The sequence below is a fragment of the Grammomys surdaster genome, unplaced genomic scaffold (genome assembly GCF_004785775.1).
Source record: "Grammomys surdaster isolate TR1022 unplaced genomic scaffold, NIH_TR_1.0 167, whole genome shotgun sequence".
In the NCBI taxonomy this organism is placed as follows: Eukaryota; Metazoa; Chordata; class Mammalia; order Rodentia; family Muridae; genus Grammomys; species Grammomys surdaster.
Genome location: NW_021604615.1, coordinates 6,523,584 through 6,536,607, shown reverse-complemented (window position 1 = coordinate 6,536,607; position 13,024 = coordinate 6,523,584). Strand labels below are relative to the sequence as shown.

The 13,024-nt window shown below is 49.6% G+C and overlaps 1 protein-coding gene across 4 annotated transcripts in view; it reads right to left on the bottom strand.

Moving 5' to 3' along the window:
- Positions 1-13,024, bottom strand: part of Arhgef7 (Rho guanine nucleotide exchange factor 7) — a 109,680-nt gene that overhangs the window by 5,708 nt on the left and 90,948 nt on the right. For 3 of the 4 annotated variants that reach the window (XM_028766385.1, XM_028766384.1, XM_028766386.1), the window contains 3 exons: positions 11,634-11,858; positions 9,845-9,938; positions 7,495-7,584 (listed from right to left, as the gene is read on the bottom strand). In XM_028766385.1, coding sequence (XP_028622218.1) covers positions 7,495-7,584; positions 9,845-9,938; positions 11,634-11,858 — 409 coding nt within the window. Of the gene's footprint in view, positions 1-4,871; positions 5,049-7,494; positions 7,585-9,844; positions 9,939-11,633; positions 11,859-13,024 lie in introns of all 4 variants that reach the window. The other variant, XM_028766387.1, reaches the window with a different exon arrangement.

Genomic DNA, 13,024 nt, shown 5'->3' with positions numbered 1-13,024 from the left:
GCAGATGAGGCCCAGCGAGGCTTCATCACCTTACCAGAGCAGCGCGGTCTGTGCACTTCCTCTCAGGTCTTTGTGTTTTCTCACTGAAAGATCTGTTTCTAACATTAAAGCTTCCAGACTATGTAACAGACCGAGGGTGCGACTGTCCAGACTCACTCACCAAGGACACTATGCTGAATGAAGGTTGACCTTTCAGTCAGCCACTGAGCATCCAGTCAAAACTTGGAACAACCTTCTCTACAGAGGTGTTCTGACAGCCAGCTCTTACCAAATGAAGTCCCAAGTAAAACCCATGAGCTCCAGTAAGTAACACAATGGATTTGAGAACTAAACTTTATGGCCCCAGTGATCAGCTGAAAACACCTGACAGGGTCCTGGACGTGAAACTGCTGTGTGCACAGGGCCCCTAAGAACTCAGTCAGAGTTACAGTTTGGAGCTGCGCTCTGGGCTGCAGGTGTCGCTGCTCCAGCTCTGAGACAGGCAGAGGGGACCGCTGTTGAAGCTGACAGTGGGTGACAGGCCTGTAACAGAGACTGCTCATCTATACAGCAGACATCTGTCAGGTCTCTACAAGCCACCCACCTTTCAACACAACGTGCATTGCTAAAATGATTTTTTTTTTAAATGTATAAGCCGCCTTTCAACAAAACAATGAAATATAGCAAAGCCAGGTTTGTAAGTCTGCGGATTATTTTAAGAACAACAGTGTTCTAAAATACATACATAACACTATAACTGAAACATTACTAGGCTTAGAGGCATCATAGCACAGTTTTCTTGAATACCTAGCTTGGAAAAAAAGCATGTAACCACAGAAGCAGAGACTTTTTTAGTACTTTACATGAAGTCCCATCACAGGAGCTTAGATACGTTAGTTAGCACACTGTGAAGGCTCTGCACAGTGGACAGCTGTCTTTTTACACGCTGTGGTCCTTGGGGGGATGGAGTCAGGATCTGTTGTTGCTTTCCTGAAAGTCTGCATGCGGCCCTTTCCTGGAAGTTCACAGCGTACTTCTAGAACTACAGGTTTGGGGAAGGCAACATAAAAGTACTCCTTTTATTATAACTGAGTCCATCCAGAGCTCCTCGTCTAAGCAGCGGACCTGTTAAATCTCAGCATCAGTATGAGCTGTGGTGCTTATGGGCAACAGCATGAGAAGTGCCAGGTGGCGCCACAGCCCCTACAAAAACTGTCAGTCTGCCCTTACCCGTCACTATGACCTCCGCGTGCAAGTGGAGCAAAAGACGCATGCGTAAGACAGAACAGTTTGCAATCAGCCCAACCTGGCACTTCTCATGCAGACTCTGTGTCTCACCAACCTCAAGTCCTGTGTGACAATTTTACAAGGTCATGTTTTGGGGACACTGGCATGCTGAGGATGCCTGCAGGCTCTAGGTCCTATGGCAACACCCACTCACAGATGTGATTCAAGACAGAGAACATGTCCACAGCAACAGAAACACAAGAGTCAAACACTAGTAGTCTTGGAATCCTGCCCTGCATTGTCAAAGGCCACCAGGCAGTGGGTCTCACTTGAGAAACACAGATCTAAGTAGGCTACCATAGCCAAGGATCACCCCAGGCTCCTCCCTCACGCCAGGGACTGCTGGATGACGCAGACTAGGACTCAGCAATAACTAAGTCAACTGTCCAACTCACACCCTGTGTATGTTAAGTATGTGGGCACACACAGGAATGTGTTTGCCTGTACCCAAAGCAGTAACTAAGTCTGTCACAAAAGAGCATCAGCCCATCTGGCCAGTGGCCTGACACACTTGTGACACACTTGTGACACACTTGTGACATGCTCTTGCATCATTTAAACACAACTGATGCTCCTTTCAGGACGAAACAAAGCACTGCACGTAGAGGTCTCGTCAGGAGCACCCAAGCCTCACAGGCTACACTGCCTATGGCTCTGAGACGTGGACTGGCTTTTCCAACCTAGTAAAAGGAAGGGCTGTCACTAGGAAGGGCGTTCCCTTCTAAATTAGGCATGCACTTTGCAAAACGGAAGAGAAATGCTGGCCCTGGGCCAAATGAAGGACTTAAAAACTGAGTTTCTTTTCACCTGTGAGAAGGGGATGCTGCTTCTAAGGACAAGGTTCTCAGTAATAGAAAACAGGAAAAAAGCAGCTGGGCCTGGGGACACACACCTTCCATCCCACCTTCCAGGGAAGAAGTGGGCAGAGCTCTGTGAGTTCCAGGCATCCAGAACTACAAAGAGAGACCCTTAGAATACACCTCACCTAAGAAAGTGCCAGTCCTCCATCACGGCAAACAGAATGCATGCCCGTGGACGATGCCAGCTTGAGAGAACTGGCCATGGCACACTCAACTTCAAACTATGCTATGCCCTCCCCCACATAACAAATATTAAAAGCCAAGGGCTAGCAAATGCAAAATTTATTTCAACTGTACAGAACAGATGTCTTTTTAAATATAAAACAGACACTTCATTGCCATATGCAACCACAGACAATAAGCATACTGTACAATACAATGCAACATTCAGATATACATCCAAGTGAGATTTCAAATGGGAGTCTTGTACTAAAATGGCTTTTCCCATTCACAGATAAAGAGCACAATATATAATTTCCCCCAGATCTTATACCACTATATACATATTATTGTGTTTTGGCAATCTTATGCCAAACACAGAGTTAGTGTAGCTTAATAAAGACTTCTGGCGAGGATCAGTTAGACAGGAACACTGCTGGGCCACCTGCAGAAGGCCCGGGATGGCTTGGACCTACCTTCTCCATCAAGTCTGCATCCTTCCGTTAACACTCACTGCACACAGGGCTTTACAGAGCTGCAGAAATGTTAGGTGCTATCAGCATGACTACCGTTCCACAACCGTAGAAACGATGCCCCTCCAACGCTGGGTCCCCTCTGCCACATGAGGACCATCTCCTGGGCCTGTGGCACTAACAAATTTCTAACCAGGTCACAAAACTAATGTCAGACATTCCAAACAAACGCAAAGAGGTTGAGCTGTTGTTCCACAGCGTCGGCCTCAACAGAACGTGTCACCCAAACAGTGCTGACTGGTACAAATGAGCAAGTGCAAACTGTCAGAGCCAGCTCAGCAAGCCGATAGCGAGGGCTCCTCGAGACAGCAGTGCTCCTCGAGACTTCACTCGGAGTTATGAGCAAACCCCAAGTACAGGAGCTGTGCCTCGCTGTTGCCCCACACAGCTTAGGACAGGCAACCCATCCTAAGGCAGAGTCGGCAAAGACAACTGCCACGTGGGTGCAACAACAGAGCTGTCTCTGTCACTAAATACACAGACATTTTATGTTTTGTTTTGTTTTTCAAAAATCTGATGTGCTATCTGCTGAATCCATACCACCTTATTCCTACTGGAAGTTAACACTGGGTGCAAGCTTCAAAGGCTTGCTCCTTTGACTTTCTTATAAAAATACAACCTCTGATTCAGGGGCAAAGTCGCTCCAGAGTCACTGGGGACAGACAGCCTCAGAGGCAGCAGCTGAGCTGCCCCAGCAGCTCCAGGCCAACCTCCCTCCCTTCCTCCCTCCTTCCCTCCCTCCCTCCGTGCACGAGCTCCTCTACTAAAAGCAGCAGGACCAGCTCCAGGAGAGGGAACAAAGGGGTCCAAATACTGTATCCACTAGCTTGGCAAGAAGGACTGAAGTCATGGCCACCAGAGCTCCATACCCTGAAGGATGGAAAGAATATTGTTCCCTATGGACACTGTGGCCCTGCTTCTAAAGCAGGTGTCCACCAACACTAACATACAGCCCTAAGGTTGCACTGCAACACCGCAGTACACAGGGCCATGCTGCCTCTCCAGCAGCTAGCTGTGGCTGTCCGCTCTAACCAATGCAGCCTGCCATTCAGTTCTTCTCAGGGCCAGTGCAGACACCTTACAACAAACCCCAGGGTTCTGAGGGATCGTCTCCCAGGCCACCCTGTGGGACTGAGAATGCTCAGTCTTCCAGACTGCACTGTGCTGAGTACAGGGCTGCAGGAAATAGCTTCACTGAAACCACGAGGTGCTCATGGCTCTCACAGCGTAGTGTGGATGTGGGGCAGCCAGGCTGCAGCCAAGCCAAGCACTCACCACACCGCTGTAAATGCCTGGGGTGCACAGCCTTGATGGTACCCCGTACCAGTCAGCACTGTGGCTCAGGGAAGTGTGGTGCAATGGTGAGAGTTCTCACCTCACAGCCATGCCACACACAGGAAAAGGCACAGAGCAATGGGTGGAGACAGACTCCAGACTCTGCTCTCAACACCCAGTGGCACCACCCTGGTGTGCATCGCCCCTGCATGGAGTCCAAGCGGTGTTCTGCACCGGCACCAGAGCAGCTGTCAGCTGACTCGGTGCTTTGGTCACAGACAACCCTCTCAATCTCTCCACAGCTACTTGGTCAAGTGCATTATACATTTAAAAAAAAAAAAAAATTAGATCCCTGTGTGTATAAGGCTAGTCTTCTCCGTTGTGGCACTTGGACGCAAACCTAGGTGGCTGCATAAAATAGAAAAGTGTCCATACGGCTGTATCCAAAAGGAAGTGAAACAGTTGCTACATGGAGCTTGTATTAAAAAAAAAAAAAAAACAAACCTGCTCCCTATTGGGAAAAGCCCATCAGGTACTCACTGGACTCACCGCCTCCCTCCAACAGGCAGCAGTTAAAATTCATTCTTAGATTGGCAATTAAGCCTCCACTAGGTACAATGGGAAATACCAAGACACTCTCCAGAGTTGTTAAAATATCACATAAGAGAGACAAGGAACAGCAAGAAACGTCTAAGAAAAGCAGGCTGCAGTACAAGCATTGTTAAGAAAGGCTCAGTGCGTTAGTTCTGGTGAGAGATATATGAGCAGCAGCTCTTACGGGATGCAGAACCCATTCTGTAACTATGGGCTGTCCATATACTGTCATACTCAGAGTCTTCCGAGAGGTCTGAGGGCTCCAAACGAGAAAGGCTACTGCGACGACCCAAGGAGTCTAGACTTGATTGGTCGTCATCAGCCAAGACGTGATTATGCATCAGGTCAGTGCCTTGCCATGCTAAGACGGATGAAGTGACAGGTGCGACAGGCAGAGGGGTGAGGAGGGACGGACAGGAGAGCCACAACCAAAACATGGAACAAAAGCAAAAGGTGATGGGAAGAGAAGGGAAAGAGAAAACATTGTTAAAAAATGGCAACATGTCTGCTTCTCCTCACTCACTGCTGGGCTTTCCTAACGCGCTTACTCAGCACAGCCCTCAGAATAAACCTGATTCTTTCTAAGCCCAACAAGTCACAGTCCTGCTGCAAATGGCTGCATCTCAAGATACCTGTATATCCCAGCTAAAAAGTCTACACATTCATTCATGGCCAAAACATGATTCTATAAACTCTTGGCAATTAACCAATTCTACCGGCAATTTACTTAGGACATAATTTGTAAAAAGATATTAATTACGTGGCCTTAACAGTATCTATCTTGTTCACCCCTTTGGTTACTCCTCAGCAGGTGCCTAAACTTACCGTGTGAGTCTACAAACTGCCCCAGCCTCAAAGTCTGTGTGTAGACAAAGGGACAGAGTGGTCCCTGGCTCCCCACTCCCAGTCAGCCCTGGCAGAGTGTGTTCCTACGTCACCTCCCCTGATGTGGAACCTCAACCATCAGAAAGGTGAGTACAGACTGGCAATGCCACCACGTGGAAAGGGAGTTGACAGGAAGCAGGGACAAGGGAATGGTGCAGAAGGAACTGCATGCGTGGTTAGCAAGGTGAGCGTGAGCTGGCCAGCAGCTAGGTGGGCATGCAAGGCTGTATGGGGCTCCTGTAGGGAGAAACCACAGGAAAGCCTCAGCAACCAAAGTAGGCTGTGTTCCAAATCTGTGAAGGCCATTCCTTCTTTGAGACAGAAAACAATGCCAACTGTGTTCAGTTTGCAAAGTCCTGTTAGCATCCAAAAATGTACTGAACAGAGCAAAGCTTTAGGTAAGGATATATTAGCATTCTCAAAGCATTCTGCTAGGCATTTAATATGGAAATGTGCTCGCTGTGAACCCATCTCCAAATGCCCTCATCAACCATATCACCTGAGCAGCACAAACTGTGCGCCTATCTTGTTTCTCGGAGTGCTAAGAGGAAGCCATGTATGGCTGTAAACTGAGGCCCCAGGATGCCGGCTGGGACACAGAGCATCAACTGAATGCAACACTCGGCACATGACCGTGCTTTCTGGCATGGAAGGAATGGAATACAGAGCATGGGCCGGGCAACAAAAACTACAGGCTGCCCTACTCAGGCAGCCACAGCTCACCCCAGGGCACGGCCTTTCCCCAGAGGGAATTATAGCCTGTGTCACATGCGGGAATTCACAGAGTAGCCAAGGTCACCTGGGATTCTGAGCTGGGGATTCTCATTTCTCTTTAAAGTGAGGTGACTAATTAAAACCACACATCTAAAATCTATGAAATTGCTGGCTATGGTTACAACCTCTCAGAATACATCACATTTAATCATCAAAATTATATTTATGAGTCACTCTTCAACCATCACAAAGTACATTCCACAGCTTGCTAGGGAACCCAGGCTTCCTTCCCCATGTCTCTCCTACTCCTCTGAGCAGTTACAACTGGTTCTTCCTTAGAGATGGTCGGGACAGAAAGAGACCTCGCTGACCTTACTAACACCGTAAGCAGAAGGCAGTGCAGAGCTGCAGATACTGCGAGTGGAAGAGGAGGCCCCTCTACACCTGCAGACGCTACCTGGGGCTGCGCCTGCCAAACCTGCTGGCTAAGCTGCAGGTTCTTTAATCAAAGCTCGAACGGCTGAAAAGCCTCTCCCACCTTTCCTGTCTGTTCAGGATTTGCAATACGTGATCTGAGCCCCCACCCTGAAGGTGTTGTTAAAATGTGGAGGTATCTCTCCAAAAACTGGGGTGGAGAGGGGACAAGGTAGAAGATCCACAGCAACCAGTTTCTCTGCCAACCAGCCAGCTCCAAAACAGAGGGAGGACTGCAGGGCCATGCCTGCAGGTCAGAGGGCAGTGGCCTCTGGGTCAGGCAGTGCTCCTGGATGACACCACAGTGCAGACTCCTACCTGTGAGGAGTTAAGAGAAACTACCTGGCATTCACCAAAGAAACTACCATTGTTTATTAACAAGTATTAAAAACAAAATAAAATTTAAAGATGATAGAAAGATGGCTCAGATTTGAATTTTAGATAATTTTTAAAAGGAAAAAAAAAGACCCAGTAACACCAAAAAACAAACAAACAACAACAACAAAAAAAAAAGAGCAAAAATAAAGAAACCTCCACTGCCTTCTGCATGCATCTGCACAGTTAAAGTTTCCTGAGGGATGCTGGTCCTCACACTGGATGCTCTCTAGAACACAGTCCTGGGGCACACTGCTACACTACCTGCTAAACTCCCAAAACCTCCCTCTCAAGACCAGCTAGTCCGAGCAGCAAGTGCTTGTAATCTGTGCCCACACAGAGTGAGCTGGGACACTCACTCGAGTTCAGGGTCTGCCTCGTCTTTGCGCTTGTGCAGTAAGCTTCGATGACCTTCAGGATCTGAGCATCTTCTTCCAGAGCAGCTGTGCCTGTAGAGACACATGAGCCATCACCACTCAGCACACAGCCCAGAGCTACAGTGCACTTCAGATGCTACTCTTCATGTTCTTGTGGGCTAAGATTTAGATTCTCTAAATAGTTATACATAGGCACATTCAAGAGCTTTTAAAAGTTTGAAATTCACACACTGCAAAGGGTTAGCATCACAGCTCTGAAAAGTCCTAAGTCCCTCAGTTTCCCCACCCACACACCAGACAGTCAGCACAAGACTGGGATACTCGGCCTACCGGACACAGGAGTAGCATAGACATCACGCCTCATGAGAGCTACGCACTCCAAGTGTCATAGGGTGGGCCTTGACACAGTGTGGGTAGGAGAGCTGGATAGCCACAGCAGGAAACTTCTGGAAAGGCACCAGATCACAGGCCTTAAAGGGGCACTGTCTCTTCTGACTCTGGGATTCTTAGACACTGAGGTAACAAATTTACCATGCCAAGCATACAAATGCTTCAAAGCTCTGCCTGAGATGTAGTCCAGCCACCTAGGTACAGGTTTCATCTCCAGGGAGAGGCCAGAAGAACCTGTCAGGCAATGACCGTCATAGCCTCTTAGCCCTGTGCTCAGAACACAGTCACATGTGGAAGAAAGCCACTTGCTTCCTATTGTTCTCTTCTGGTTCTGTCTGAAGTTACTTAGCTATAGTCTTCTTTTCTTTTTTAATTCACCTGCTCTAAAACCATGAGAGAACGGAAGGCTGTTCCTCTCACAGCTGTAAATAACTGTGCCTCAGTAACTTTTATGGATGTATTTATTTCACACAAGGTCTCACTATGTAGCCTTGATATTTCTAGAACTTGCTATGTGGCAAGGCTGGCCTCTTATCTTACAGAGATGTCTGCCCCAGCCTCTGGAGTGCTGGAACTAAAGGCATGCACCACCATATCCAGCTCTCAGCAATATTTTAAGAAAGTAAAATGTATATAAGGCAAACCTAGTATTTACTTCAAGTAATTCTGTGAGCACCTGGCTCATCACCTGCAGCAAGTCCTCAGGCAGGTTCCCACAGCACGAGGTTTCCTCAGAGGCTGCGGGACACTGAGGGAAAGGTCTCCTTCCTTCTGGGCAGCAGAAGCTACCTTCACTCAGGGTGCTCTGTCTGGCTGCTGTTACCAGTTGCTCTTCTCACACTTGTGTGAGCATGTACACACCACACAAGGGCAGAGAGCACCACTGAAGCCAGAAGCACAGTGCAGGCTCGCTGCGTGCACAGCCATGCCAGCTGCTCTCCTCACAGCTGCAGACGTTCTCCTGTATTCAGTGTGGACTACCTCAGGGACACAGAATGTCCTAGCCTTCCAAGATAACCAAGTTACCCAACTACAGAAGCTTTAGAGAGGGGAGGTCTGCTGAGCATCTGTCTGACACCAGGTATTGAGTGGGGATCCGGTGGGGATCTGGAACATAACATTTCTCTTCAGCCTTAGTCCCTGGTCTGCCATATCCTCTCCTCCCTAACATGCTGGGACTTCTGGGTAAAGATGAGGTACTAGACTGCCTCTCCTGTGAGCTCTGAGCACACACAGCTTTCAGCTGGGGCAGACCTCTCTCATCAGGACCACAGGCTGACTACCACTCAACCCTGCCTCTGGCTTATGTCTCCCTAATACAGACCCACCCTGGACCAACTACAGCCAAGGGCCCTCAACAAACGCCCACTGTGCCTAGGAGGGGTGCTGCTGCTCTCAGTGTCAACCCTGAGCAGGCTACTCCACAGCATCCTCCTCTCAGCAATGACACCAGTGGCCCCGGCCCCTACCTGGGACAAGTCAAATGCTTTTACACACTGCTCTGTCTCCTGGGTCACTCAAGGACCGGTACTATGGACTTGGTCTCACAGTTCACAGTTGGACACAAAGCGGCATTAAATGTCTGCCAGTACTGAAGGTCTGGTCCCAGCACCCCATCGTGTCGTCATGTGGAAGGTATATGGTAAATGCTTATTCAATCAGTCCACCAGGCAGGCCTGAGCCCAGCCCTACCTCTCCTAACAGACCAGCCACGTGTGAGTAAGGGGACTCTCCGTCTAACTCAGATTAGAGGTCTGCCGGGTGGAACAAAGGCGACAGGAACCACAGCCCCTCAGAGAGGTGGGCTGGAGTGAGGCTGGAAGAGCAGCTGATGCAGGGACTGCTCATCCACTCTGGCACCTGCTTGTGGAGGTGCAGGCCCTGCTCTCCCTGCACTGCCGCTGCCCACGACGTGGCCATGCTCCCACAGGTGGGCACTCACTCTTGCGCACAGCGAACTCCTCGTCCGAAGGCTTCCGCTCGGGCTTGCGCTTCGGCAGCAGCTTCTTCATGGTCTTGGGGCTCTTACTGAGATCCTAGGGAGACACAACAATAAACAGACTGACCAACCGTACGACAGCAGCCGGCCACTCCCATCACCAGCGCCTCCATGTTTCTCTGCCAATGCCAAGAGCCAAGAGGACACTTGGCCAGCCCCAGCACAGGCCACAGCTCTGGGGCAAATGACCCCACTAGTGTACGTGGCAGTAAGGTTTGTGCCGAGAAAAGGAAGGGTAGGTGGCCCACTGGCATGCTCCACATGGCCAGGGCACGGCTGTCCATTCTGGGGATAGAGTGAAGGGAAATTAGTTTACTTCAAAGGGAAGAAAAGTAAAGATTCCTTCAGCAAAGTACAAAATCCCAAAGTTAAAAGCAAAGGGAGCAGGCAGGGAACCATGGCTAAGCACAGACTCACAGAGACGGGCCTTGCTGGCTACTCTGTGCAGGCCCATGTCCCAACTCTGGACAAAGTAGACATGCCCCAGATGCCAGCAGCCGTCTCAGCCTCCTTCCTTTCAGGTAAAACTGCAGCATGCACACAGAACACTGGATGCAGTAGGCACAGGCCTCTGTCTTCACATGGCTGCTCTAACAGATGGGTGAGGCACTTCTAGGGCAGAACAGACTTCCACAGCTAACTCACAGAGATCCTCCTGTCTCTGCATCTGGGGCGGTAGAATTAAAGGCATATGCCACCATGCCGAAACTCAGAAGGAGTTGGCCAACACAAAACGGACTCTGTATTTTGTCTTGTTTTTAAATGAATGCTCGGGTTTTGTCTGTCTTATTTGTTTTTGTTTGTTCTCACTTTTGTTTTTTGGTTTGAGAGTGTGAAAGAGAGAGAAGATGAAGTTGGGTGGGTAGGAAGTGGGAAGGATCTTGGAGGAGACGGGACAGGAGAAAGAATATGATCAAAATGCTGGACTTCATTTTTGAAAGCTCTCTCCTATGGTCCATGGGGGCCTCCAACTTTCTATGCTATAGAGAACCTTGAGCAGAAATCAGTTCCAAAATGTGGCCTTGACAAAACACCCCTGAAATACAGGAGCATCTGCCCAAAGGGCCCTGCTCCATTCACTCTTTCTGTGTGTGGCTCGCGCGCGAGCCACCATGTCAGGCTCTACCTACTGCTAACCCGGCTTCTCAAAGCCAGCAATGCTGAGCCTCCTCAGGTGAAAGCAGGTGAGGTGAGCACAGGAGACTTAGTGAAGATAAAGTGCACAGTGGCAGCTGCACTCACATGCAGGAAAGAGCAGGAGCGGCCTGAGGAAGGTTGCTGCACCCTGCCCTCAGCCCAAGAAGACACTGCCTTCAGGGACTGACTATTTTCACTAGGGAACCTGCTCTTTATGTCCAACAGCCTCAGGACTCCGGGACAGAGCTTAGGCACAGCAGAATGACATGCAGTTAGGTGAGGCCCTCGCAGCCTGCACGAGCACCTCAGGCTCAGTGCCTCCCGGGCACCACTCCTCCAAGTGTGGAAACAGTGCAGAGGACTGGAGGAGTGCACGCCCATTCCATGATGTTTAAAGGTGGCACCTGGCCCTTGTAGCAGAAGGGGATGACACAGAGTAAGGGCAGATACTCTTCTTGGTTCTGAAGATGTCATGGGGTGGGGTGTGTCTTCACACCATAAACAGAAACACAAGACTTTTACTTCTGCAGACCTCACACACAGATGTCAAGGCATGCTCACTGTGGCGGCAGTCTGAGTGGCTGCAGGACCTCACCTCCTTGTAGCAGAGAGCAGCTGAGGGCCGGAGAGGAGGTGCAGGCCGCAGGCAACTCAGGCTCCAAGGCTTGGGGGTCTTCGGAGGCTCCAGGGGTCCCCAGCTGATGGTGGTGTGTGGGGTGCCATGGTGAGAGGGGTGGGGAAGTGTGTGGTACGCAGGCGTCAGTGCCACGGGCTTGCTGTCCGCGTGTTTGCTGGATGGAGTGAGCGGATGGGAAGGAAGCTGCCAGGCACAAAAGCAAGAGCAGAGAGCATGAGATGGGCAAGGCCACAGAGACGGAAGGCCCTAACCACATGGCTCAAGGGCCAGGGGCCCAGCACTGGGTTCCTGGGCAGACATGGGGCTTAGAAACCCACACTCTGTATAGGTATCAGCTGCTGTGTTGTAGTGTATGAGAACCTAGTACATGTATCACAATTTCGCCAAAAACAAACTTTAAAAGCTGGCAGGTAGGTGACCAACTGGAATACAGAGACCGAGTGGGACACGCTCCCTAGACGTACACTGTCACCTGTCAGCACAGGGACAAGAGCAAGGACTGTCCCTTGCCAGAGAGGGGAGGAGGAACTTTTCCCAGGGCGCTGCAGCCACGTCTACCTCATCGATGGCTCTTTCTGCTTGGGCAAACCCAGCTGCCAGAGCTGTGTGAAGCCAGGAACAGAAACCATTTGGTTTATATATAGGAGGATGTTAATATCTAAAATAAAGATATGTTTATCTTAAAAAATCTCAGCTTGTTTTAATAAAAGCAAAGTAATTTGAGATCTGATTCATCAGTGGAGGATGTTATTAACAAGGTTTATTATATTCATAGAAAACCCCCAAATCGACCCCACTGACAATGAAATGAAAATGTTGATAAACTAAGCAACAGTCCAACGAGCTCCTGCATCTCCTGTAGCTAATGCAATCCCAGCGCGATTACAGAAAGCCTCTGCGAAGCTCTGGGAACTCAACACTGGCTGAGCACAAGCCTGAGATTTATGATGTCAGTCAGCACCACAGAGCTAGAACCAGAGCCCAAAGCTCCCGGTCGCCTGCCAGTTGCTGGCTCATGGTATGTTACAAAACACTGTACCACTATAGAATACACTTTCTCAAACCAAGCGACCTGCATGTGAGGAAGCTGTATCCCACATCCCTTCCAGCAGTGATCTGGTAATAACTACACGCTGGCTAGTTTCTCCTTCCTGGAATGAGAAGAGCTATGCCCGATACTAAAGTGAGAGATTAACTGATGCCGGACAGAACAGGTCCCAGGTAGAAAGCTTATATATGCTGCCAAGGGATTCCTAGGAACAGCAGGGCTTCTCACACTAGCACAGGAGGGACACTGCCTTCTCCACAGCAGGACTGCACAGCTGCCTCTGGCAGACTATCTTCTGGCT